We start from the raw sequence: 24,887 nt of genomic DNA, 5'->3' as shown, positions 1-24,887 counted from the left end.
ACAGAATTATTGTCCAATCTTCTTTTGTATTATAATGACCTGTTATTTATGGGCTAAAATGCCCTTAGGCCAGTGGTTCTCAACCTTCCCAATGCTTTGACCCTTTAATACAGCTCCTCATGTTGTGGTGACCCCCCAACCATAAAATTATTTTTGTTGATAACTTAATAACTGTAATTTTGCTCTTAATGAATCGTAATGTAAGTATCTGATATAGAACTGCTGCCCTTTGGCAATGCCAAAAGAACACGTTCATAGTACTCTGTCTTTGAACAAAGACTCAAGGTAAAAGAGATCAAATCTATTCTGTACATATCCAATAAGTGACACACACAACTTCTTTTCATCATACAAACCACATGAGATTAAATAAGAAGCCTAGCTGCTTTAGATCTTCTTTGAATTTAAACACAAATTTACAGACATTGTAATGCTTGCTTAAATTTCATCCTGCTATTCTTTATTTCATCTTGTTATTCATATATGAAACTAATCAAATCTAAACTCAACTAGTAAAAAACTGCTTTTCCTACAATACTATATCCTATATATCACCCCAATCATATATAACTACTGACCCACTGAAGCAAGTTATCTCAATCTACAATTTCAACTCCTACTATTCCACTATCGCATTTGGTAATTAGAAGAGAAATATCCATATAGACCTGCAGGTGCCACTTATTTTTAAACACAAGTTTTACCTTACAAATTCTATTACACAGTTGCATATGTAGAGTATAATGATATAAACTTGTCTACTGAACAAATTAATCATCACCACTCTAAAAGGTGCTTTCAATGAACCAAACATCAATCCAGCATCTGGTAACTCTATGTCAAGTGCCAAATATATCATGATCAAGTGTTTCCTGTTTAGAATATTATTTCCCTCTTTCTTCACCAAATGAATTGCTATTATCTTCATGTACTGGTTAATTTCTAAATCTGTCATCCTCCTAAATTGATTAATTTCTCTTATGTACCGTAATACCAGGTACATCAGTGATATAATGTGGCCAGTTAACCATTAAACAAATGGTCTTGATGGTAAAATATATATTAGTGCAGGTTTTTTTTTTTGGGGGGGGTGGTTCAAGACAGGGTTTCTCTGTGGCTTTGGAGGCTGTCCTAGAACTAGCTCTTGTAGACCAGGCTGGTCTCAAATTCACAGAGATCCACCTGCCCCTGCCTCGTGACTGTTTAAGGCTCCCTCTCATAGCATCTAATCTAAGGCTGTACCTATTTCCATGCTCCTGGCCTGCATCCTCTTTGTGTGTACTAAGACCATACTCTGCTGCAGCAACAAAGATCTTAAGGCAGCAAAGGGGGTAAAAAAAAGACAAAAAAAAAAAACAAACAGTAAAGAAAACATGTTAAGTAATAATTCTATTTTAAAATAGAGGAAACAAACCCTTCCAGAAAAGCTGTTTTCATGAGACAATCTTTTGGCATTCTTCTGTGTCTCAATAGGCACATCCTAGTAATAACCCCAAGCATTCTGTATGTCAACTACAGAACTGAGGAGAGGTGGAAGACTCATTCAATAACTTCATGACCACACCCAGTGCTGGGTCTCTGCTTCTATGCATCATTCATACCCAAGTATGGAAGATGCAGAAACAACTTTAAAAAATCAAATGAAAAAAATCACACTTGATTTTAACTTCAGAAATCAAATTTAGCTTGATTTCTGAAGCTGAACTCAATATGCCTCCAGTCACAGCATTGTATACATTTAACTTCTATTACAATTTGCAATGTCTACAAACATGCAACCTTAAAATAGTCTGTTGTATAAAGCCATTTAACTGATTATAAACAGTAATTCTTTCTACTGAACAGGGCACATTTCATTTCAAGTTCATTAAACATGGTTTTTATATTCTCAGCTATAGGATGCAGGTGTTAGAAATATAGCATCCATTGTAAGACAGTCTTTTTTTCCCCCAGTTTTTGTTTTTTGATTTCATTTTACATTCCAATCACTGTTCTCCCTCCCACCCCTCTTCCCACACCCCCAAACTCCTCACACCCTCTCTCACCTCCCCTCTAGCCCACCCACTGTAATACAGTCTTACAGAAAAATCAGATTAAAAACCACAATTTGACCTGTAGTGCCTCTCCAGAAAACAAGCAACCAAAATTACATGTTAAATGACAGCATCAATAAATGATTATAAATGCCTATAACTATTACACCAGAATATGTAAGTCCCTACTCCCGGAGCCACTCTGGTTCCAATCAGACATTAGGATACTTTACTGCCTTTCAGGCCTCTGGCTTCATGGCAGCTACATTTTCTCTGGTAATGTTTCTCTGCACCACCTTAAAGACAAAGGCATTTTCCCAGAACAAAATCAAACCATACCTCAATATGCAGTTGACTGGAAAGCTAATTTCCAAGCCATGGATGCTTCTTAAATCTATTGAAAAGCAGAAGTGATGTGATGTTGCTGGAACAGCAATCTTCTGTCCTGATGTCACCACTTCTGATGCATTGGAGGTTGCCACTGGCTGGGTCAGTGACGCAGGGATGAAGCTAATGCCTAAAGTAAACAGTAAAGGAAAAATTAAAGCTGTCATCTTATAATCCCTCAATCACAGAATTTGACAGGTCTGCTTGTGAATGAGTCTATCATGAGCATTTTAAAAAGTGGTTTGTTCTACATTGCCTAATTTTTATTCTAGAACTACACAAAGAAAGAGTTTGGTGTAAGGCATGGTATGACACTCCTAGAATTCCAGCCTTAAGGGCTGAGGCAGGAGAATCACAAGTTTAAGGTCAACTTGGGTTTCACAGTGGGAGCAAAGTTACTCTCCACACATACTGTAAAACCTCAAAACAAATAGAACTGAAGCAACAACATCTGACCAAAGCCAGTCAGGTAGTGACTTGGTTCTAAGAGGTATCCATGCATGGATGATCACCTGAAAGGCTAGACTTACAATTTACTGTACAGATAATTTTAGCATTTTTATAAACTAATTGGAATTATTTGAATGTATAAAATAGGTCAATAAAAGTTACATCTTAGAAAGACAAGAGATACATGTAGGCCAATCCTTGTGGACCAGAGATGCTTAATGAGTGACTAAGTCATATAGTTATTCTGTGATGGAGGTGAACTTACACTCCAGACATTTAACTCCTACTCCACACTGCCTGCTTATACCACTGGTTATAACTGTAGAGCCTTAGCAATGGATGGAACATTTTTGTGAAAGCAGATATATTGGGATGGAGAGAGAGCTCAGTGATGATTAAGAGCACATACTGCTTTTGCAGATCAAAGTTCCATTCCCAGTACCCACTGACAAGTGCCTGTAACTCTTGGAGGATGTGATGCCTCTGACCTCTATGGGCACCTACACTCATGTACACACACATACATAAACAACTACACATAACTAGAAATCAAATAAATCTAAGAAAAAAAACTAGATACAGTCTCAAACTCTCTTATTACAAAACTTACTATTCTCTAAAATTTCAGAATAAAAAAATATCTACTCAAGAGATATATATCTTTCATTTCTTTGGAACAAACTATTGACAATATAAGAGTAGAGATTTAGCAAACCCTTATTTAAAAGTTTAGTAGGCTGAAGTGGCATTAAATTGGAAATTTTATACCTCCACACATTTTTGATTCCCAAATGCAGTTCTGCCACCCATGAATGTTCTCAGATATTTATTAAATGACTGCAGATCCCAGAACCTCAGTATGTGGGAAAAGCACATCTTACCCTTTGCATTTTGTTTTGGCTCCTTATCATACTGCAGGCTCTCCACTTCACTTTCTGTTGCATCATCTTTGGTCGGAGGTGTCTGGTTGTGAGGTGGGATGGGGGACACACTTGGAGATTTTGGCCCAGTGAGTGTCGTCTCCTTTATGGGAGTTAAAACTCTCTTCTTTGAATGCTCAGGCTCATGTCCATTCTGGGTCTTTAATTCAATTAAAGACTAAAAACAATTTTTAAAAGTAAAGTGTAATTTGCAAAATACTTTCCTTCATAATTAAGCAAAAAACTTGGCGTTGCTTTTTTTAAAAAGTACATGCTTCCTTTCCCAGTCTGGACATTCCTAGTCTATTTTTCTTCATAATTTGCAAATTTCCTTAAAGCATCTAGGACCAGAAAAAGGGAGATGAACAGAAAGGAAACATAATATCCAGAGCTGTGTACCAAAATGCACCCTAATGGCTAAGAAAGGGTATTTGAGAAAAGAGGCCTGCCATGTGACCCTGGGAAGTTATTCCTACCAACACAGTAAAATGGCAGCAAACCCAGATATCTGGGGTGACATTCTTCCACTCCTTTGTTCCACTCCCTCTCCGCCCTCCTCTTTACATGTGCACACTTTTTAAACTCTCATTTCAGTTTTCTTATCTTTAATTTGTAGCCTACATATAAATTCTTTGAAAGAAGAAGATGATAGTTGAGTTGTTTATACAGGTAGACACAATAAAGTGCATTCGGGTAAATTTAAAATAAGAAAGAAAAGAAAAAAAAGACAAGGAAAGAACAAAGCATGGAAGTGTCAAGGATCATGCTTTGGCTGGGGCTGTGTCCAGCAAAAAATAAGCACCACTGTAGACTCCAAAGCACACATCCTCCCGTACCAGTTGCCTTTTTGACACAGTAAATAGCTACAAGCTAGGAGCAGGAAAACATGGTTCCCACTACAGAAGACAGTCTCAAAGGCCAAGGCCTCACATACAGTCACCAAACTGCCAAGCAGAGTCACTGTGCTTTCTGAAAGAAGGTAAGGTAAAATGCAGGGCACAGTGAAGAAGAATAAAATCCTTGTACACCAAGGAATTCTACAGAGTTTCAAGGATCAGGAGTGACATTGGGAAACTGACAAATGAAAGCAGAGTCACCACCTGCCTGGGAATCGATGCCTTCTCTCTGCAGGGCCACTGACACTCCCACAGTTGGGGCCAGCTCCAGAGGGACAGGCGCGAGTTTCTGCTTGGCTCGGTTCGGAGGGTCAAGGGTAAAAGCCCCCTCGACTGTAACTGGATGATGGTTAATTTCTATACTGCCCTTCTTCAGCAGTCCATTTAAAGGTATTTCTGTGCTGCCAAGTGACTGGTCTCCACAGCAGAGATGGATCTAACATGAAGGAAAAATTGTAAGAGTGCTTTTCCTTAAGAGTACATTTCCCCCCTTTCCCCTAAATACCATAAACTTTAAAACAGGCCACCGAAAGAAAGTAGGAAGTGGGCTAACTCACTGACCTTCACAAAATGACTTCTCAAGTGACTGTTAACACTGGTTACTAGTGACTCAGTTATTAACGTTTTCACTTCTTCAATCACCAAGGAATATTCAGATGTTATCAGCCATGTTTACTCTCATTAGTGAGCAGTGCTTATTTTAATACTTTACTATACACTGATATGCAAATTGTGTAATAAAATGAGTGTACATTTCTATCTCAATCATTTTTCTTCCACTGTCATCTTAATTAAGCACAGCTCTTAAAAAAAGGCAGTGGTTCAACTAGATTTGGAATTTTAAGACCACAAATTTTGTATTATTCACTCATCAAAGATATTGAGCATTCCTTTCCTTTCCATTTTGCTTTCAAATTTTGTTTATAAAGCAGAATGTTAAACAGTAAAAAATGATGAAGGAAAACTACTGGGAAAGAAAACTAAGGTAGTCAACAACAACCAAGTGAGAGTTCAACGTCACCACCCCTTAAAGACACCATGCACGCATAAATCACTATTTTTTCCTTTACTATGTTCAAGCCTTGGGAGATTGTACACTACAGAACAATCACTATCTTACTTTCCTCTTATATTAACAGTCACAGAATTAAGAGACAGACAGTAATGTTTTGAGGCAGTGTCTCACTATATATCCAAAGCTGGCCTTGAACTGTAATCCTCTTGCTTCTGTCTCCTGAGTGCTGGAATACAGATGTATGCAACCGTAACTGGCCTATAACTCAAGACTTAATATTAGTGGGTGTAACTTCTTCTGTGTGTATGTGGGGGGGGGGTGTAAACACAGCTTTGTGTGGGTACACAAGTGCAACAGCCAGAGGAGAGTGTCCACCTTCACCACTTCCCACCATATTCTTTTGAGGCATGGTCTCTCCTTGAATCTGGAGCTCATGATTTCAGCCTGCAGGCCCAGGTGATCATCCTGCCTCTACTGCCATGGTGCAAGATTACAGGGTGTGAAACCACTAACAGCATGTATTACATGGGTGCTGAGACCCAAATGTGGGTCTTCATGGTTGTGTGGTAAAGCAAATGCTTCTAGCCACAAGCCATCTCTCCAGCCCTAGGCTAGCATCTTTAGAAGATTAGAAAAAAAGTCATTACTGGACTATTATGGAGCCTTAATGTTACTGAGTAAAATATTTTTTAAAATTTGATTGACTGTTAGTGTGTGTGTGTGTCCACACACACATGTGCGATATATATATGTGGGTATGAGTGTTGAGATCAGAGGACAGGTCTGTGGAGTCTTCTTTCCTTCTACCTTTACGTAGGATCCGGGAATTTAACTGGTTCCCAGGCTTTTGAGGCAATGCCTTTCCCACTGAGCAATCTCACCAGCTCTTATGTACAATATTTTTCATATGCTAGAAACAAAATATTTTCCTTTTAAATTTATTTTTTATATTCTAAATTATGTGTATATGAGTGTGTGTGTGTGTACACATGTGAGCACAGATGCCCAGTCTAGAAGACATGGGATCTCTAGAGCTGGAGTTACAGGCAGCTGTGAGCCGCCTGCCATCAGTGCTGAGAAACAAACTCTAGTCCTCTGTGAGGGCAGTATACACTTTTAGCCACTGAGCTGTCTCCAGCACCAAAACAAAGCATCTTTATAACTTGAGTGGACATTAGAAGCAGGTAAGTCAGTGCTCTTGGTAAGAATATGATACAGAATAAAACTGAAAGTGCTTTTTCTCAAATTGTCATGTTTTATACAGTTTCCAGTTTTCTAAATATCTTGGGTTTAGCAGAGCCATCCTTAAGGTTTAGTACCTCTAACATTTAATGCCTCTTCTCATGAGCCGCCCTGAATGCAGAGTCTAACAACTGTTTGATCAAAGCTAACCACCATAAGATATAGTAGAGTAACTTCAAATTCTGCCATGAAGAATCCATCTGTGTACTGACAGCTACCACCTCCACAAATAATGCAAATACCATGCCTGTAGGCACAGGTTCAATTAGCTTTAAGTACTACCTCTTGCTACATAATACTGATAACCGATTTATCTCTTTTCTTAGTAGTTAGGTGGTAATGTGTTAACTCCAAACATTCTGAAGTAACTGCGATTCCAATGGCCTGATGCCTTAATACCTAAAAATTCAAAAAGGCAAAACGATCTCTACAACTGAAACACAATACAGGTTAAGACAAAGTTCAACTTTACATTCAATGCTTTAAAAGCATCTCTAGTAGAAAACAATTTGCTAAGGCACTTACCTGCAGTTTAGAATGGAGAGCCAAGTACACACGCAGGACCTCCACACTGCTACGTATGCGAACAGATGCTCTCTCGGGCTCAAAGTTTGGGTTGATCAAATCATTGAAAGGCTCATTGGTAACATCATTTCCCAGTAAAGAATAGTAAAAGAAAAACTCCGGCTGCCTTTCTGGAAGCTTCATGGTACATGGAATTAACTAAACATGCAAGGAGAGGAAGAGTATTAGAATCTAAGGCAATCCAAATGTGTTTGCTGCACTCCAAAAATCTTCCAAGAATGTTCACTCATTTCAAGTTTTAAAATTAACCATACAGGCTGGGTGGTAGTGGCACATGCTTTAATCCCAGGATCTGGGAGGCAGAGGCAGGCAGATCTCTGTGTATTCAAGGCCAGCCTGGTCAACAAAGTTACACAGAGAAACCCTGGGGGAAAAAAAAAGAAAGAAAGAAAGAAAGGAAGGAAGGAAGGAAGGAAGGAAGGAAGGAAGGAAGGAAGGAAGGAAGGAAAAAAATAACCATACAGAATTTTCTTTCTGTCTGGGTAGTGGTTTCTTTTGGTGGTGCTGCTAGGAGCCAAACTGAAAGTCTTACAAATGCTAGCTAGGTAAGTGCTTTAAAATTGAGCTACATCCCCAGCTTTTGGTATTTTTGAGACATGGTCTCATTATGTAGGGCAAGCTGCTCTGATACTCACAATCCTCCTGCCTCAGCCTCCTGAGTGGTGGGTTTTAGGTATATACCATACAGCTTACTTCTCTAATTGCTCCCAAATTACTAATTTGATTAATTTTAAATGATTTATTTTCACTTTATATATGTGAGTGTTTTACCTGCATGTATGTTAATGCAGCATTTGTAGTCAATGCCCATGGAGGTCAGAAAACCCCGCAATGTATTCCCTGGATTGGAATTATGGGCAGTTGTGAGCCTCCTTAACAACTGATCCATTTCTCCAGGCCCTAACATTTTGGGGGTATGGGACAGGCAGAGTCTCACTATGCAGTGCTGGCTGGTCTGGAACTTGCAATGTAGACCAGGCCGGCCTTGAACTCAGGAGACGTGCCTGCCTCTGCCTCCCTGATGTTAGGATTAAAGGCATGCGCCACCACACCCAGTTACTTAACTTGATTAAGTTTTTAAATGCACAAAGAAGTTGTGAGGCAAGTGTGTAATTCCAATACTTAGAGGTGAGGGCAACAAGATCAAGAGTTCAAGAACACCCTCAACAGTACATTGAGTTTGAGGCTATCCTGAGCTATAAGAGACACCAAGTAATCCATTAATTAATTTAACAAAAGAAAAGTCCAAAGAGACCAAACACTTTGTTGTTTTCAGGTTCTCATTTAATTCAACATGAATGTGTGAAAGTTCTTTTTGGAAGGAGCCAAATCTTTTAAATTAAACTTTTCTTATTATCCTATACTTTATAGCTGACACTTACTCTAGCAAAAGGCTCCACTTTATAAATGAAAACATGTTGAAAGTCTTAATCCAAGCTACTTAATAGATTAGCATCTTAGTTCATGCATTTTATTTAAAAGCAAAACAAGCAAACAAACAAACAAACAAACAAAACCATCTTTAAGACCAAATCATTAGTGGCTGCATAATGTCACTATTATGTCACTTTTTAGCTGCTAGCTTTGTGGAAATACATGACTAATACATGGTATTTTGTTTATAAGATAGAAAACATCTTTTTTGTGTTTTAGTTTTCTGAGTCAAGGTTGAAAGGATCAGTATCAGCTCAGGACACCCCAAAACCAAGTTCTCAGCACAAAGGAGATTTATTTGCCCCAGAGGGACAGAGGGGCAGGGAATAAGAGACAAAGATAGGAGATAGAGGACAAGGGAGAAATGAAAGGGAACAAGGGAGAGGCCTGTGGATAGAGAGGAGACAGAGACAACACATAGGTAAATGGTGGTTTATAAATGTAAAGGGTGTTTAATTTTAATGGCATGCTAATTAGATGAACCAAAGGGGGCTTTTGATTATTGGACTTAAATACTTTGATAGCTGGACCTTGGTGTCAGCCTCAGGAGGAGGAAGTGGCCAAATAAGGGAACAGACTTTGGTGATTAGCTTTAAGAATTAATCTAATGGTTTTTAGCAAGGCAAAAGGAATGCAAAAGGGCAAGGCCTGCCAGTACCATGTTTGCCATGTTCGTGCCAGGTAGAGTCTCTTCAAGGTACTCATGTAGTTCAGGCTGGTCTCTAGTTCAGATTCTTCTGCCTCAGCCTCCTAAGTGCTGGGATTACAGGCATGAGCCAGCACAATGGGCAAGATACAAAACATTTCTAACAGATTCCAAATGTTCACTAAAAGACTGCTAAGCATTAAGCTATGAACATTTCCTGTCTCAATAGGAAATGCCTTAAATACAGTCAGATATCATAGATCACAGAGGATAATTACATACTGTCATGAAATGAAACTTAAGTAAAATGTATTGTTAGGCTTAAAAAGTTATAAGACAGGGCTCAAGAGATGGCTCAGTGGTTTAAACCAATTGTTGCTTTTCAGAGGTTCAATTCCCAGCATCCATACGATGGCTCACCATTATTATCCCTAACTGCAATTCCAGGGAATCCAATGTCCTCTTCTGGCCTCTGTGGGTAGCAGACACACAAATGGTGCACAGACATGCATGCAGGAAAAACACTCTTTCGTATAAAATAACGAACACCGATTCTGGAGGCACACTACAACACCCACTTCTCAGTCTAGCTATGAAACCTTGAGAAAATGACTTAGTTATTTTGTGCCTCCTTTTGCTTTAGTGATGCTAAAAGATAACATGCCATGATAGTGCCGATCAGAGCTGACTGATGGTAAGTAAGAATGGTACAATATCTGGAGGAGCGTACACTACTCTTAACAGTGATTACCTCAAAGGAGTTTAGTTAGGTGAAGTGTTTACTTTCTTTCATGATAAAAAAAAATGATAAAAATGTATTATGGCAGCTTCATATATTTCGTACTATATTTAACTTCCAAGTAATTGCCACTACAAGCAGAGAATCTTTTAGAAATTCTTTAACATTCTATAATTCAGAGACACTGGGGTTCACTCAAAGCTTTCAAGGCTTTAAAAAAGAAGTAAGATTGGCCATCCAGTACTGAAGGAGCTGCCCTCTATGTTCCTGTATCTTCTTGTCATAACCCTTCGCAGGGCTGCTTTCTCCCTGCCTTTGAGTAAGCACTAAGAGAGAAAAACCCAACGCCTTAGTGTCACCCAAATGGAAATGTAACCAGGGAGCAGTCACAACCACCCTTTTCCTGTTCCAGGTACAGAAAAATCACCAATCTGCTTCCTACCACCATACCTGCCATCAACTCTCATGTCTTCCGTCACATGGCCTTTTTTCCCTGGGAAAAGCTTAGACACAAACCCTCTCTTCTGAAAGGTGCCTTGCTCACAGTTTTATCACAGCATAGAAAAGTAACCAAGGATGGGGAAAGAGAAGCTAAAGAAAATATACCAATTTTTACGTTGCTTCTTGTGCTGTGTAAGGAAGTACTGATTCTGACACAAGAACAGTTCATCTTGGGCTAGCACCCTTGACAGCAGCCTAATGTTTATAAGCATACAAACAAAGTGAAATATAATCCCAGATCCAAGAGTTCCCGACATTGCTAATGTCTTCACAAAGTATACTGTTCAAAAAGCAAGTGTAGAAGTTGCTTTCATTCGTTCTTACAATGCCACATACACATACAAACATGGTTTACTGACGGTCAGTCTTCGTAATCTGAAAATTAATTTATTCTCTTGTTGCCAAGACACTGAAATCTACAGCAAAAAAATGTTTACTAGCATGAAAAAATTTTAAAAGATTTTTGTATTTGATTTTTAAAGCATGTATGGGAAGTTGAGTCTGTGTGGGTATGTGTATGTAAATACAATTGCTCACAGAGGACAAACATGATTCCAAACTCTTGATAGAATCATAAATCTGAGGGAATACCTTACCTGTTCCAACTGGGTGGCAAATGCTATGGTCACTGACAAAATAAAGGAGTCGGTACAATACTCTGCTGGTCCAATCTGATGGTAGCCTCCCTCCTCATTCAACACTGCAACAATGTCCTTCGGGTCGACTCCACACAGGCTAGCAGGGACTTTACAGACAAAAAAATTAAAATATATTAGACATATATACTTTATGTGTCTAAACTATTTTATTATCTTTATATAGGATTTTTGTTATATAGGCCAGTTTGGTTTAAAATTTACTATGTTACCCAATCTAGCCTGGAACTTACTATGTAGCATGAGTAGCCTTGAATTCACAATCATTATGTCTCAATCTCTTGTGTGCTAGGATCACAGGCTCATCTCACAATACCTAGCCAATTATAAACATTTAAAAGCTTGTTGTATTTATTTAATTAAGAAATTGCCATTTTCATGGACACAGTATCTCAAAAGGCTTCTTTTAATTTCTTCTAGGAAGCTTTAACTTTACTTTTCTGTACATAAAAACAATATTTTGAAGTATTTTTTAAATCACTTAATAGACCACACAGAAAAGGAATGTAACACACACATTTATTTATGAATCTATGCACTCTGGAATGAAGAATATGCTAGACTTGGCTGATAGAGAGAGGTAAACAGAGACCAGGGACTATAAGGCATGTTTCAGATAGAGGGCAGTATGTAACAGAGACAGGAGCAAGGAGCAAATTAACAAAGTCAAAGAAATGAAGGCTGAGGAAGCCTCATGGAGTAGCCTTAAAATCCCAGATATGGAGGGAGCTAAAGGACCCCATGTCCAAGGTCTGCCTGCCTGAGCCGTAGGGCTAGTTTAAAGCTAGCCTGGGCAACTAAGATACTGTCTCAAAACAAAAGATACAAAACAAGGGCTGATGACACAGCTCACCAGTAGGACACCTGTCCAGCATGTTTGAGGCTTTGTGTTCAGTGCCCACAATTAAATACAGAAACGAAGAACTGATCACTGAGTAAGAACTGACTATAGAAAGAGCTGTGGCTGGAGAAACAAGGACAGACCTCAGCACACTGACATTTCTCAGGTAATTTTTATAGTCTTTGTTTTTTAAGAGTATGGGAAAACCATCAAAAACTTCTGAGAAGAGACCAACACAGTCAAATGAGCATCAGTGTGAAAAGATTAGATAGGGTTGAGAGGTTTTCAAACTGATTAAAGGAGGAAAAGAATAGGTCATACACAAACTAAAATTAGATAAACGTGCGGGTGGAAATGCAGGAAAGTGCGTACTCTTAGTGGCTCACTAGCATAAGCTTCAGGTGGGAATGTCTCATGGCTTATGAAAATCTATGTACTCAGACCATCAGCAAGCATTCCCTCTCCTCTAGGGGTCCACCTCATTGGAATGTGTTTACTGCAGCATTGCCTGAGAACAGCCTATGGTTAAGAGCACAGACTCTTAGGCCAAATGCTGAAATCCCAATCCCAAGGTCATTTAGTTGTATCAGAAAACTGTGTATTCTTCCGTCTCCATTCTTCCTTCCACAAAGCTTTTATGTGGTTGTTGAAGATCAAATTAAACTCTGAAAGCAAAGCACTTAGCACTATACTGCTGCACACATTAAGCACAGGCAGCTATTGTGAGATAAGGCCAACAGAGCTCAGGAGTTAAAAATAGTATCTATAATAGGTTTCTCCAGCTGAGCACAGTGGCTCATACTATAACCCCACCACTTGGATGTTGAAGCAGACGAATTGCTATGAATTTATGGTCAACCTGAGCTACATAGTGAGTACTACATTGCAAGACTGTCTCAAAACAAAAGAAAAATAAACAGAAAGCACAATCAAGAAGACAACCTCTAAGTTTGGAAATTAAAAAAAAAAAACAAGGATAAATCTTGTGACACAAAGGAATTCAAAGTGTCAATTTGAATGCATACTATATTAAAATCATATGGAAAAACATAAGCTGAAACTTAATGGCGACTGTGATGATGGTATTGAGATCAGAGTCTCAGGCTGGAGGGAAAGACTCACTGGCTAAGAACACTGACTATTCTTGCAGAGGACCGGGGTTCGGCTCCTAGCAGCCACATCCCGACTGTCTGTAACTGAGGACACTGCACAAACATATTGGCAGGCAAACACTCACACACAGAAAAAAAAAAAAAAAAGCAGATGAGAGAGAGAAGTCAAGATAACTCCTTCAAGAATGGGACTAGCTGTGTTCAGAAAGAGGCTTGACAGAGGGAGTGTGCTAGGTGTGCTGGTGCATGTCCCTAATCCCAGCCCTCAGGCGGCAAGGACAGAGGTTAAGACAGGCAGATTTCAGTGGGTTTTAGGCCAACCTGGTCTATATAGCAAGTTCCATCCAGCCAGTGCTACATGGTAAGATATGATTACCAATAAATAAATTTTAATTTAAAAGATGTACTTAGACTTTGTTAAACTACACACAAATAATAAAGTATATTACATTTGCAGGCTTTTCTATACTCATCCTGGAAAGAAAATTTTTCTAAGTAATTTTTAAAACATAAAATTTTCTGTTCGAGTATCTATTGAGTTAAGAAACAAAAGCTTTCCCAGATTCTAAGATCTGTAAATGAGAGCAAACCTCTGTAAACAAGCCTGCACATGTTACATGTGTGCATGGATCATGTTTGCCTGATGCACAGGGTAAATCAGCTTGTATTCCTGTACACAGTTCCAGCAACATCACCCTTCCTAAAGTGCTAGTGCAGAGGAACCTGTGCAAGAAGGTCCTAAAGGGAAGATGCACAAACTCCATGTGCCAGTGCACACCCATAACCCAAACAATGGAGAGACAGAGAAGGAGGACAAAGAATAACACCAACCTGGTCTACGAAAGACCCTGTCTCAAAATAAAACAAAAACCCACAAGAGACAGAAATGACAAACCTTTTCCATCCCGAGGAGGGGCTCCTTTTGCTTTAAAACTATCCACCTGTGCCTTTGTATCTGTTTCCAGAGTGATACTTATCTGTATCTCAGACTTGAACTTGGTGTATTTGTTACTCAGCAACTGGTACCACTTGGGTGCCTAGGTAACAAAACAGAAAGCACGGTGAAACTTACAGGGACAAATACTCAGAATGTTCCTTAAAGTTTTCACTTTTCGATACAGCTTTTCAGTACCTTTCACCTCTTAAAAAACACAGGCCAGGCATATGGTAGTTCAGCCTTTAATCTCAGCACTCAGGAAGCAAAGGCAAGCCCGTCTCTGAGCTACAAGTCAACCTGGTCCACACAGTGAGCTCTAGCGTGGCCAAATCTGCAAAAGTGTCTCAGAACACAAAACTTCTTTCCACATTTTCTTCAAAAGAAATTAATTCTAATTAGGAATCCAGCAACTAAATTTCCCTCTGAGAAATATACCAAAACATTCAGATTGTCTTCTTTGCAACTATTCCAATGCTTTTACAGGGGAGAAAACAACACCTGTCTATCTTCAGCCTTCTGTCTCCAATCTCACAACATCCTTCAGTAACAAAAGCCTAATTAATCATTTGTTCCCTTAACTCCTTCGCTCAGTGCTATTAGGTCTCTTCTTCTTGCTCATATCAATTAAGAAAAAGAAAATGTTATTATTTGTGGTGGTTTGAATAAGAATGTCCCACATAAGCTCATATATTTGAATGCTTAGTCAGCAGGGAGTTGAAATATCTGACAGGATTAGAAGTATCAGGAGGTATGACACTATTAAAGTAGGTATGGCTTTGTTGGAGGAGGTGTGTCACTGGGAGTGAGCTTTGAGGTTTCAAAAGCTCACACCAGGCCCAGACTATCTGTGGATCAGGAAGTAGTTCTCAACTATTTCTCCAGCACCATGCCTTCATGCTTCCCACCATGGCAATAACGGACTAAGCTCTGAAACTGAAAGCCCTCAAATTAAACATTTTCCTTTATAAGAGTTGTCACAGTGTCTCTTCACAGCAATAGAACAGTAACTAAGAAATAGCATAAAATGTTAAGGAAAAGGCCCAGTGAGCTCTGCATTATGAGCCACTACTTGGCAGACACTGACAACAAAGATCTTCTCAGAGCATGTGGTTAAACTACCTGACTACCCACAAGACAACACCCTAAGAAATCCCAGGAACCACCCCAGCCAGAACACATGGCTCAAGTCACAACAAAGTGTACCACAGGTGCAGGAACCACAGTCAGCAGGGGTGCCATTTCACACCTGTGCACACATGTAAAGCACACACTCATTCAGACACAAACAAATAATTTAAAAAAAAAACTGTGGAAAGAGAAAAACAAAACAATGAAGGAAACTGAAAAGACACTAATTTTAAAGTTTTTTAAAAATGTTTTTAATGTATCTGGGCATTCTGGTGCATGCCTATAATCACAGCACTCTGGGAAGCATAGGCAGAAGTACTAGGAGTTCAAGGCCAGCCTTATCTATCTTTAAATGCGTTACTGTTGAGAAGTACTGTGAAAACTTTTAGGCTCTTTTTTAGAAGCTCTCTAATATGATTATTATAATAATATAAGAAATATAATATTTACACAAGCCTGAAAGAGACACAATCAGTAAAAGAAGTTAAGGCAAACCTGGTAGCATACCCTGTAGTCTCAGCTACTTGGGAGGTGAGGCCTGAAAGCTACAGAATGAGTTTGAGGCCAGCAGAGGTAACTTAGTGTGATCTGTCCCAAAATAAGAGCTAATGACACAGCTCAGTGGTAGGATGGGTGTTGAAGTTTTGTTTTGTTTTGTTTTTTTGCTTTTTCAATACAGGGTTTCTCTGTGTAGCCCGGTTGTCCTAGACCCCTCTCTGTAGAGCAGGTTAGTCTCAAACTCACAGACATCTGCCTCCTGAGTGCTGTTGCTGTTTTGAGGCATTAAGATGCAGCCTGAAACCTGAGCCAAGGCACATCTCAGTACTCACAGATACGAGAGCACTGTGGTCAGGTACCGATACTTTAAAAAACATTGATTTTGGCTTGATACAAATTTTTAATCATCAGATTTTGGGGCTATTTTGGAGAAGGTGAGGTCTTAGTATGTAGTCTAGCTGTCCTTAAACTTGTAATCCCCCTGTAAACTTTGGTCTCCCAAAGTTCTGAAAAGTATCCAGTTTCATGAGGAAGGTTAGGGAAAGCAGAGTGTCCTGAGCCTGGACTTAATAGACACAACTAAGTAACATGACTGCAAGGGTACAGAACTAGGAAGCAAGGAGGCCAAGTAGGAAGTTATGTTAGCCAAGGTATAAAACAATGGAAGCTTTAATTGGGGCAGCAGGTACAAAAATGCAGAGTAGATTCCAAGGGGACAAAATCCTCTGGACTGGATGGCTATGAAGGAGGGCACAGGAAAGCGTGTAGCAGACTTCTAGATTAGAACTCAGAAGAACAGAGAATGACAGATGTTCAGTGAATTGAGGCACTGGAGGAGACAGCCTCTGAAAAGAAGCTCAGCACACCCAGGGGCCAGGGACTTCCACCCAGGTTTGCACTCTTCGAGAAAGACAATTCACAAGAATAAATCCAACTCAAAACTAAAGCCTTCAAATCTCTACCTCACCCCAAGGCCACGATCTGCAACTGGCCCAGCAGTCTGTTCTGTCTTTTGGTACTTATTTAACCAACTATCTATCATAATAATTAACAGAACCAAATGGACAATACCTGCTTTGTTTCTTGAGCGGTTCTTAAATCCAAAACAATGTAGCCGATGGTTTCCTTGGCAGAAGACAGAGGATCCAAGGCGAAACACTGGAGTTTGATAGGAGTGCGCTGTAACCTGCACACGGATGTGTGAGAACAACAGTGAGTCTTTCTTATATTATACTGTTTGATACAAGTGTGCTGTGACCTGCACAAGAATGTGTGTGAGCAACAATGAGTCTTTCTTGTATTATGCTAAGTTTCTAGCAACCTCAAGAACACTTTATTATTCAGATTATATGTCTGTTGGGCCAACTATTATATAGTCTGTATTTTCTAAATGACTTTTTAACTGGAAAGAACCATTATTTTTAATCTAGTTTTCTGTATACTAACTAGGTTAATTTTTCCTACACACTTATGACGTATTTGGCCTTCTGCAAGTCAGAAATTACCATGAATGTTTGAGAATGAAAAAATTATCTTTCTTATACAGTACTATCACATATAAGATACATATTTGCCTATATAACTAAAAAAAAAGGAAACTTAAAATTTAAAAAAAAAATTCCATAAAATCTAACTACTAAAATTTAGCAATACAACACTTGACAATGTTCTGTAAGCTGACAGTGACAGGTAGTGTGGGCTCTTTGGGAATTGGGGAAGCCCTATTCCAGCTCATGCACAGAGCGGAATAGATGTTGCCATCACTTAGCTAATGGGATCACTATTTACCTCCACTTAGCACAAAATTCACTTAGGAATTCTTAGCCTAAATAATCAAAGTTGCTTATCACACAGTGCTAATTACAAGAACTCAGAATAATCAAATATTCCGAATGCCAGCGAAGACAAAATTTTAACATCCATTAAGAATTTAATAATCCTTCAAGTAAATCCATAGTATAATCCAGTAATAAAAGCAGTAAGAATTCTTGCATTTTGTAAATTCTCTGTTCTGACTTGATTTAGTACTGAAGTTATTATGTGGGAGTTTTGATGGTGGTGGGTCTTTTCCTTTTCTTTTTTTTTCTCTTTGAGATAGAATGCTAGATAGGCCAGGCCAGCCTTGAACTCTTTTTGCCCCACCTCAGGTTAGAGGAAACTATACTTCGCCCAGTTTTTAGAGATACATTTTTAAGCCAGCATTTGGGAGGCAGAGGCAAGCAGATGTCTATGAATTCAAGGCCAGCCTAGTCTACAAAGCTAGTTCCAGGACAGCCAAGGTTACACAAAGAAACCCTGTCTCAAAAACCAAAACAAAAATAACCCCCTAAAAAGTAATTTTTGTCATTTAATAAAAGTACTGCTGTTCGTGACTATTTCTAGCCATAAAGTTCATAAACAAAAATAAGATGTTACACTTTAAGTCCATTTGAGGGGGGAAGACTTGCCCACTGTGGGCAACGACACTCCTCAGGCAGGGTATCCTGAATTGTTTAAGAGTGGAGAAGGGGAGCTGAGTACAAGCAAGCACGAATTAACGCATTGCTGTCTGCTCCCAGCTGCTGATGTAATGTGACCAGCTGCTTCCATTTCCTGCAACCCTGACTTCCCTACAGTGACGTCTGGAGCCTGGGGTTGTGGACTGAATCTTTCTCAAGTTACTTTCATCAGGTGCTTTATCACAGCAACAAGAAATGAAACCAAGAGAGACCCTGTCTCAGACACACCCACAAAACAAAATATTCAACAAATACGATTAGCACCATAATCAGTAAGTTATGAAATGTACCTTAAAAGCCATAAAACAACAAACAAGCGAACAAACAAAAAGAGGACAAAGATATTGGGACAGTTGAGAGTAGCCTCACCTGTGTTGATGAAGAACTTTCCTGTCAATTTCCCAGGCTAACTCAGTAGCAAATTCTGGCTGGTCAGTATGATCGACAGGATCAGTAGCCAGCTGCTCTCCATCAAACTTGGCTTCCACCACAAGCATATGCTTTGGACGTTTGGGGAAGTGGCGACCTGAAAAAAGAATACAGGTATATACAGAAATTAAACAGGGTCACAAAACGTGTTTTAAATATTGGTGTATGTCCAGGTAGCTAGCTTGACATTGCATAAACTATCTCACAAATACATCTGCACTTACTTTTATAAACTGAAAGCTGTAACTTAGCAATCATTGCTTCTCCAATATTAATGCGCATATGAACGACCTGGGGATCCTGCACAAATGTAGATTCAGGTTGGGTAGGTCTAGTTGGGCCTGAAAGCCTGCAATTCTAACAGGTTATCAGACCATGCAACACACTTATGACTCACATTAAAAAGTAGAAAGACAAACAGTAAAATAAATGGCTTTAAAAAGAATAAAACAGGTTCTGGTCCTAAAAAGAAAACCAAGGGTCTAGCGGAAGGGAAAATTTCAAAACTGGAAGAAAGTAAACAGCAAGAATCCCTATCAATCTTGCACTGAAGTAATTATTTTGTTTTTTTAGTCTAGTGAGAGAGATCACAGGAAGGGGAATTTTAACCACTATTAAATAAATAGGCCCCTCTCCATGCTATTCACCCGGATTAAAGCTACTAGGTTAGGAATTAAATGGGCAGCAAAGACCTGGATTTTATGAGATGGTGGCACACACAGATAACCCCAACACTTGGGAAGTGGAGGCAAAGAGCCTGGATGAGATGGGACCCCAAAACAAACCAAAACCAAAGCCAGGGTCTCTCTGGCCCCACAGAGGCAAGCTGACAAGGAACTGCACTGTTTGGAAGCAATGCAGCAAGACACACACTGTGCCACCCCTGTGATCCAAAGGCCTTCAGACGTCAACCTGTGGCCAACCTGGACTACCCACGGAAGGAAAAGTAAAATTGGGAGTGCCTAGGCTGAGAGACAGAATAGTACCAGGACTGCACCAATGAGGCACCTGAGAGATTGCCCAGGGATGGAAACGAGGGGAAACTGTTTCAGCATTTAGTTCATCTTCAGAATTTTGACAATCAGTCACAAAATAAATACTCTGGTTTGAAAAGGAAAGAAAAGGAAAGGAAAGGAAAGGAAAGGAAAAAAAAGGAAAGGAAAGGACGGGACGGGACGGGATGGGACGGGACAGGACAGGACAGGATAGGACCTGACTGCAGTCTTCAGAATGTCAGCTAGGGACAGAGAGACTTAACAGTGTATCTGCTGCTCAATCATGAGGCCTGGAGTTTGGAGTCACAAGCCAGGCTTCCTGTAATCACAGCTGATGTACCATCAGCTGCAGGACAACGGGAATCACTGAGGCTCGAAGGCTCCTAGCTTCACGGAGAACAGGTAGAGCAGTTGAGGAGGTGACCCAAAACTGGCTTCTAGTCTTCTAGAGGTGTGAATAGGTGTGCACATACACTCACACAGATACAAATATAAATAAATATGAAATTGCCCTTTAAAAATGTCAGCCAGAGGGTCTTATTTAAAACTCGGTGCTGGTTAGGTTTTTGCCAATTTGACATAAGCTGGAGTCATCTAGGAAGAGGGCCCTTCAGTTGAGAAAATGCCTGTCAGATTGGCCTGTAGCTAAGTCTGTGGGACATCTTCTTGACTAACGACAGTCATGATGTGGGGCGAGCCACTTCTTGCAGGTGGTCCTGTGTGGTATAAAAGAAGGCAGGCTGAGGATGCCATGGTGAGTAAGCATCTTTCTCCGGGGACTCTGCTACAGTTCCTGCTCTCATTCCCTCAATGATGAACTGAAATTGGAACATGTAAGATGAGATAAGCCCTTTCCTCCCAGCTACCCTTAGCCACAGTTTTTTAACACAGTAAGAGGCAGACAACAGAAGTCTGTTTGTTATGCTGTAGTTTTTTGTTTGTTTGTTTGTTTTATTTTGTTCTTTATTCTGGAACCAAGCACACCATGATTTGGACTGATGGAGAAATTCAGTTCTAGAAATCCATTTCTAGATATGTAACTAAGAAATTACAAGTAGCTAGATACAACTGGAGTCCTGAGGACATATGAAACCTAAAGGGCCAGCAGGAGTCTTACCACAAGGGGCCATGTTTTCTACTCTAAGAGTGCAGACATTATGGGAACTCTGGAAGACTTTAAGGCAAGATCTGCTGATCAGAAAGATTACTGCCAGGTAGTTCAGGGCAGTAGTTGTTTCTGGAAGGAAAGAAAATGTTTAGAAAACAGACTGAGATCATCAGGTGAGGTGAGGATGAAGGTATGAAGCCGGGCACACAGTGGAGACTCATCTGTGTGTACATAGCACCTATAATAAAATCAACAACTCTTGGCGATCCTTCGGAAGACGGTGATGAATCCCAGGTTCCTGGTTTGAATGTAAACACAACCAGATGGGGAGAGGACCGCATGCCAGTTTTAGGTATGTTTGTGGAAGCAACCTAACCGACATCCCTGACTCCAGGTTCGCTTTCCTGAATATAATTCCTAAACCAAACATGAGTTCAGTTCATTCTTTTAGTTAGGACTACAGCCATAGCCACCAACCCTCCTCTTAGAATGACAACTCTTAACTCTTTGTCTCTCAAGGTACTCCCAGGCCAACTCATCCTAGCTCTTTCGGACCAAGTACAATATTCCTAAACATTTACCTTTCTCTACCACAGCCATCTTTCTGCCTCTTTCCACCCACCACGTTCATTCCTGTAAACCTGGTATATCCAATCACCGTAACAACACTTCCTTGTCTGTCTGAAGCTTCGGATGGAAGGCACTTCAAACCCTACTCCTATTCTACTGCCAAAGCCACATTTATGGTCTGTATCAAGTTTTTATTATAGTGCTGCCCAAATGTGGTGTCTTGCACACTAATTTGTCTACCCCAAATAAACAGACACCTATATCACGGAAGGCAGGAAATCACTACATTTCTTTTTTTCATAGAGAAGGGCCAGTTCTAAATTTAAAAGCCTCTGTCAACCAATTAGAAAATTACTTCATTCTGGGGGGGGGGGAGGTGTTTATTTGTGAGTTTGTTTTGTTTTGTTCTTTGTTTGTTTGGTTGGTGGTGACGGGAACTCACCGCCTGCCTCGAGTGCTGGGATTAAAGGCATGAGCCAGCCACTCCCTGCTCAGGCTTGCTTTTTTAAGCAGTAAAGGAGCGACAATTAATATTGCTAGGGACAATATTAGCTTCTGGTCAATTTCTTATTCCAAAATTCAGAAACTATTTTTACTCTGTTTTTCTTCCCTCTTCTCAAATAGTACCCAAATAGTACCATACCTCTCTGATGAGGGGACAGGAGTCTAACCAATAAATACCACTGTGGATAAACGCTCACGATGACTCTGCATACTGATAACCTGTTCCAATAAACAGAACAACTATAATCTCCACTTTGCTGCAGTCAGCTAACTACACTGAATAGAAGCAATGCTTATGGAATGCACCCGAGAGCAAAACATACCTTCTTTTCACACACCTTAAGCGCTCATTGCAGCCAGACCATCTGTCCAGCTTTTGTCATCTGACCCATTCCTTTATTAGCTTTCAGACCCAAATACACGTCATCTCCTCAGGAAAACATTCCCCAGAAGAGGAGGTCATGCCTTCGTGACACACTCCCCACCACTTTACTGGTAGCTTCTAGACCTAGGGCCACCTGCATTTCCATCACAGCACCTGACATTCAATAAGTCCCCTATAAACAAATATCACTCCTTCAACAAACATGTAAGGATCATTTAATACACCTTAACGACCGTAGTCCCCTAGGTACGCCATCAAGACACGTAAAGGGAACAGCCTCCGCAATACATCTGAAATGGTACATTAAAGTCAATGGCAAAGTTCTTAAAAATGGCATTAGCGGGGGCTGCTGCACAGAACATGCTTTGCAGGCACTTTCAGCTCATATATAAAAGCCATCGACAGGCCGCTTCTGATGGAGATCGGTTTTTTTTTTTTTTTTTCCTACATTCTCTGGGGCTACGGCTAGTCACGCTAAATATCACTTATCCCTAATAGCACTCACGTTCCCCGGGGAGATGTTTAAATCAATTGCCTAACAGCCCTAGCTCCATGCAACTGAACAAGTCTTCGGGGACTACAAAAGCAGAGATGACAGGGTTCGTAAGGTTAACAAAGCCGTGGTCACACATTACTCGGCTGAGGTTCGGGAAACAGCAGTTGCAGAAGAAGAAAAAAAAGAAGACAACGGAGGCCGCTCACCTTCTAGGATGGACACGACGATGAGCAACTGGTCGGACTTGAAGACCATGGTCGCGGCGGCGGGGTCTAAAGGGAAGAGACCCCCGTGAGGCGCGCAGCCGGACCCCGCAGGCCTCCAAGGCTCCGCAGCGACCGGCCCCGCTCCCCCGGGCCGCCGACCAGACCCTAACCCTACCCCGGCTCGGCAACCGCGCCCCACACGCCCGCAGCCCCGGCACCTTTTGCCGCCCGCTAAGCGGCTTTTCAAACGCCCGGGCAGCCGCAGCGGACGCCGCCGCGCCCCGCTTCCGCCTAGCAACCAGGCCCGCAGGCCCAGAGCCCCGGGGAGGCTGGAGGACAAAGGGCTATAGAGACCAGGGCAGTCGGGGATAGAACGTCCACCAGCCCGCTTCACCTCCCGCCCTTTTACGCTCTTTCCCAGAGCCCTAGGGAGACGCTACTGCATTCGCCCGCAGCGCCACCTCCTGGTCGTCTGCGGAAAGGCAGGAGCAAACACCCGCAGGCTGCGCAGCCGCACCACTGCCCTAAACGCTTCCTGGTCCTCGAGTAGGAGGGCCGCGTATTTTAAGCATTATGCTCAGTTTTTATCTGAGAAATAAAACTTTTTTTTTAATGCTAGTTCTCAGGCACTTGGCACAACAGAACTGAATGTAGTAAGTCACGGAGAAAATAATGACCTGAATGTGAACTGTTTTGCGCTTATATTTAAATATTTGTCCTATGAAACACGTAGTGTCAATACGGTAGTTACTGTAACTGCTGGCGCTGACGCTGACGTAATCCCTCCCCGAATAGGCTGTACCTTAGAAATACCTCTTTTAAAAAAAAAAAAAAAAAAAAAAGGCCAAAAACATGGTCACGTGGGCGAGGTTATTTAAAGGTGTAGGTTTTAACCAGACATAGTAAATTTGTAAAATCAAGGCCGAAAGTTAAGGCGTGGAAATGCCGTGAACCCGTTTCCCCTTCCAATTTCAAACTTTGTTTTCAGGAAAGATTAGGCGTGTTTTGAAGATAATCTAGCTTAAAACCTAGAAAACTGAGAATTTCTCTTACAATCAAAAATAAAGCACAATAACAGATGATGGGGCAAAAAGTAAAACAGTTGAAGCGAGATCTCACCGAGGCAGTGGGCTTCAGTGTGCTGGCTCCGGCTGCTTTCTTGCTCCGTAAATCTAGAAGACATTTTGAGAACAGTTATAATAAAATCTCTGAGTCCTGTTGCTATCTTCTGCACTGTTATCTTTCTCTTCTTTGTCCTCGGAAGAAAATGATGTGGGGGCTACATTAGATTATCTCTAAACCCCCTTTGGGACTCCTCAGAGGTTTTTCTGAAATGTGGTATTCCTATAAAACTAAACTTCATGTGCATTATAGAGTATTGTATTCTTTTGTGGAGAACCTCAAAAAATAGTATCAAAAGTAGGCAGAATCACATGATGGCCCTGTAAGTAGGTTTTTTTCCTATCTAAAGTGTGATGTTAAACACTATTATAGTTATCTTTTTAGGTGAATAATCTCATAACTTAGTTGCTATAAAACTGTTTTTATAATTTATAATTTTTTATTTAAAAATACATTTATTTTCCTTTAGGATATCCATCAAGGCTGAAAGCCCAGGTTAGGTTATCACTACAAGCTGGAATAGTCTCATAAAAAAAAATCTGTAAAATTAATCA

At 40.4% G+C, this 24,887-nt stretch overlaps 1 protein-coding gene across 5 annotated transcripts in view; it reads right to left on the bottom strand.

Annotated features, from left to right (window-relative positions):
• Cep120 (centrosomal protein 120) overlaps positions 1 to 23,571 on the bottom strand; it is a 61,558-nt gene extending 37,987 nt beyond the window's left edge. For 2 of the 5 annotated variants that reach the window (XM_027400906.2, XM_027400907.2), the window contains exons 1-10: positions 23,430 to 23,571; positions 23,212 to 23,277; positions 18,888 to 19,044; positions 17,092 to 17,206; positions 14,353 to 14,494; positions 11,445 to 11,593; positions 7,469 to 7,666; positions 4,895 to 5,122; positions 3,752 to 3,968; positions 2,373 to 2,550 (exon numbers count right to left, since the gene is read on the bottom strand). In XM_027400906.2, coding sequence (XP_027256707.1) covers positions 2,373 to 2,550; positions 3,752 to 3,968; positions 4,895 to 5,122; positions 7,469 to 7,666; positions 11,445 to 11,593; positions 14,353 to 14,494; positions 17,092 to 17,206; positions 18,888 to 19,044; positions 23,212 to 23,260 — 1,433 coding nt within the window. In that variant the 5' untranslated portion in view covers positions 23,261 to 23,277; positions 23,430 to 23,571. Of the gene's footprint in view, positions 1 to 2,372; positions 2,551 to 3,751; positions 3,969 to 4,894; positions 5,123 to 7,468; positions 7,667 to 11,444; positions 11,594 to 14,352; positions 14,495 to 17,091; positions 17,207 to 18,887; positions 19,045 to 23,211; positions 23,278 to 23,386; positions 23,406 to 23,429 lie in introns of those variants that run through there. The other 3 variants (XM_027400904.2, XM_027400905.2, XM_035440146.1) reach the window with 2 other exon arrangements.
• Between the last annotated feature and the right edge of the window lie 1,316 nt (positions 23,572 to 24,887).

This window comes from Cricetulus griseus, chromosome 2 (assembly GCF_003668045.3).
Source record: "Cricetulus griseus strain 17A/GY chromosome 2, alternate assembly CriGri-PICRH-1.0, whole genome shotgun sequence".
In the NCBI taxonomy this organism is placed as follows: Eukaryota; Metazoa; Chordata; class Mammalia; order Rodentia; family Cricetidae; genus Cricetulus; species Cricetulus griseus.
The sequence above is the reverse complement of the archived record's forward strand: the minus strand, read 5'-3'. Positions and strand labels throughout refer to the sequence as shown.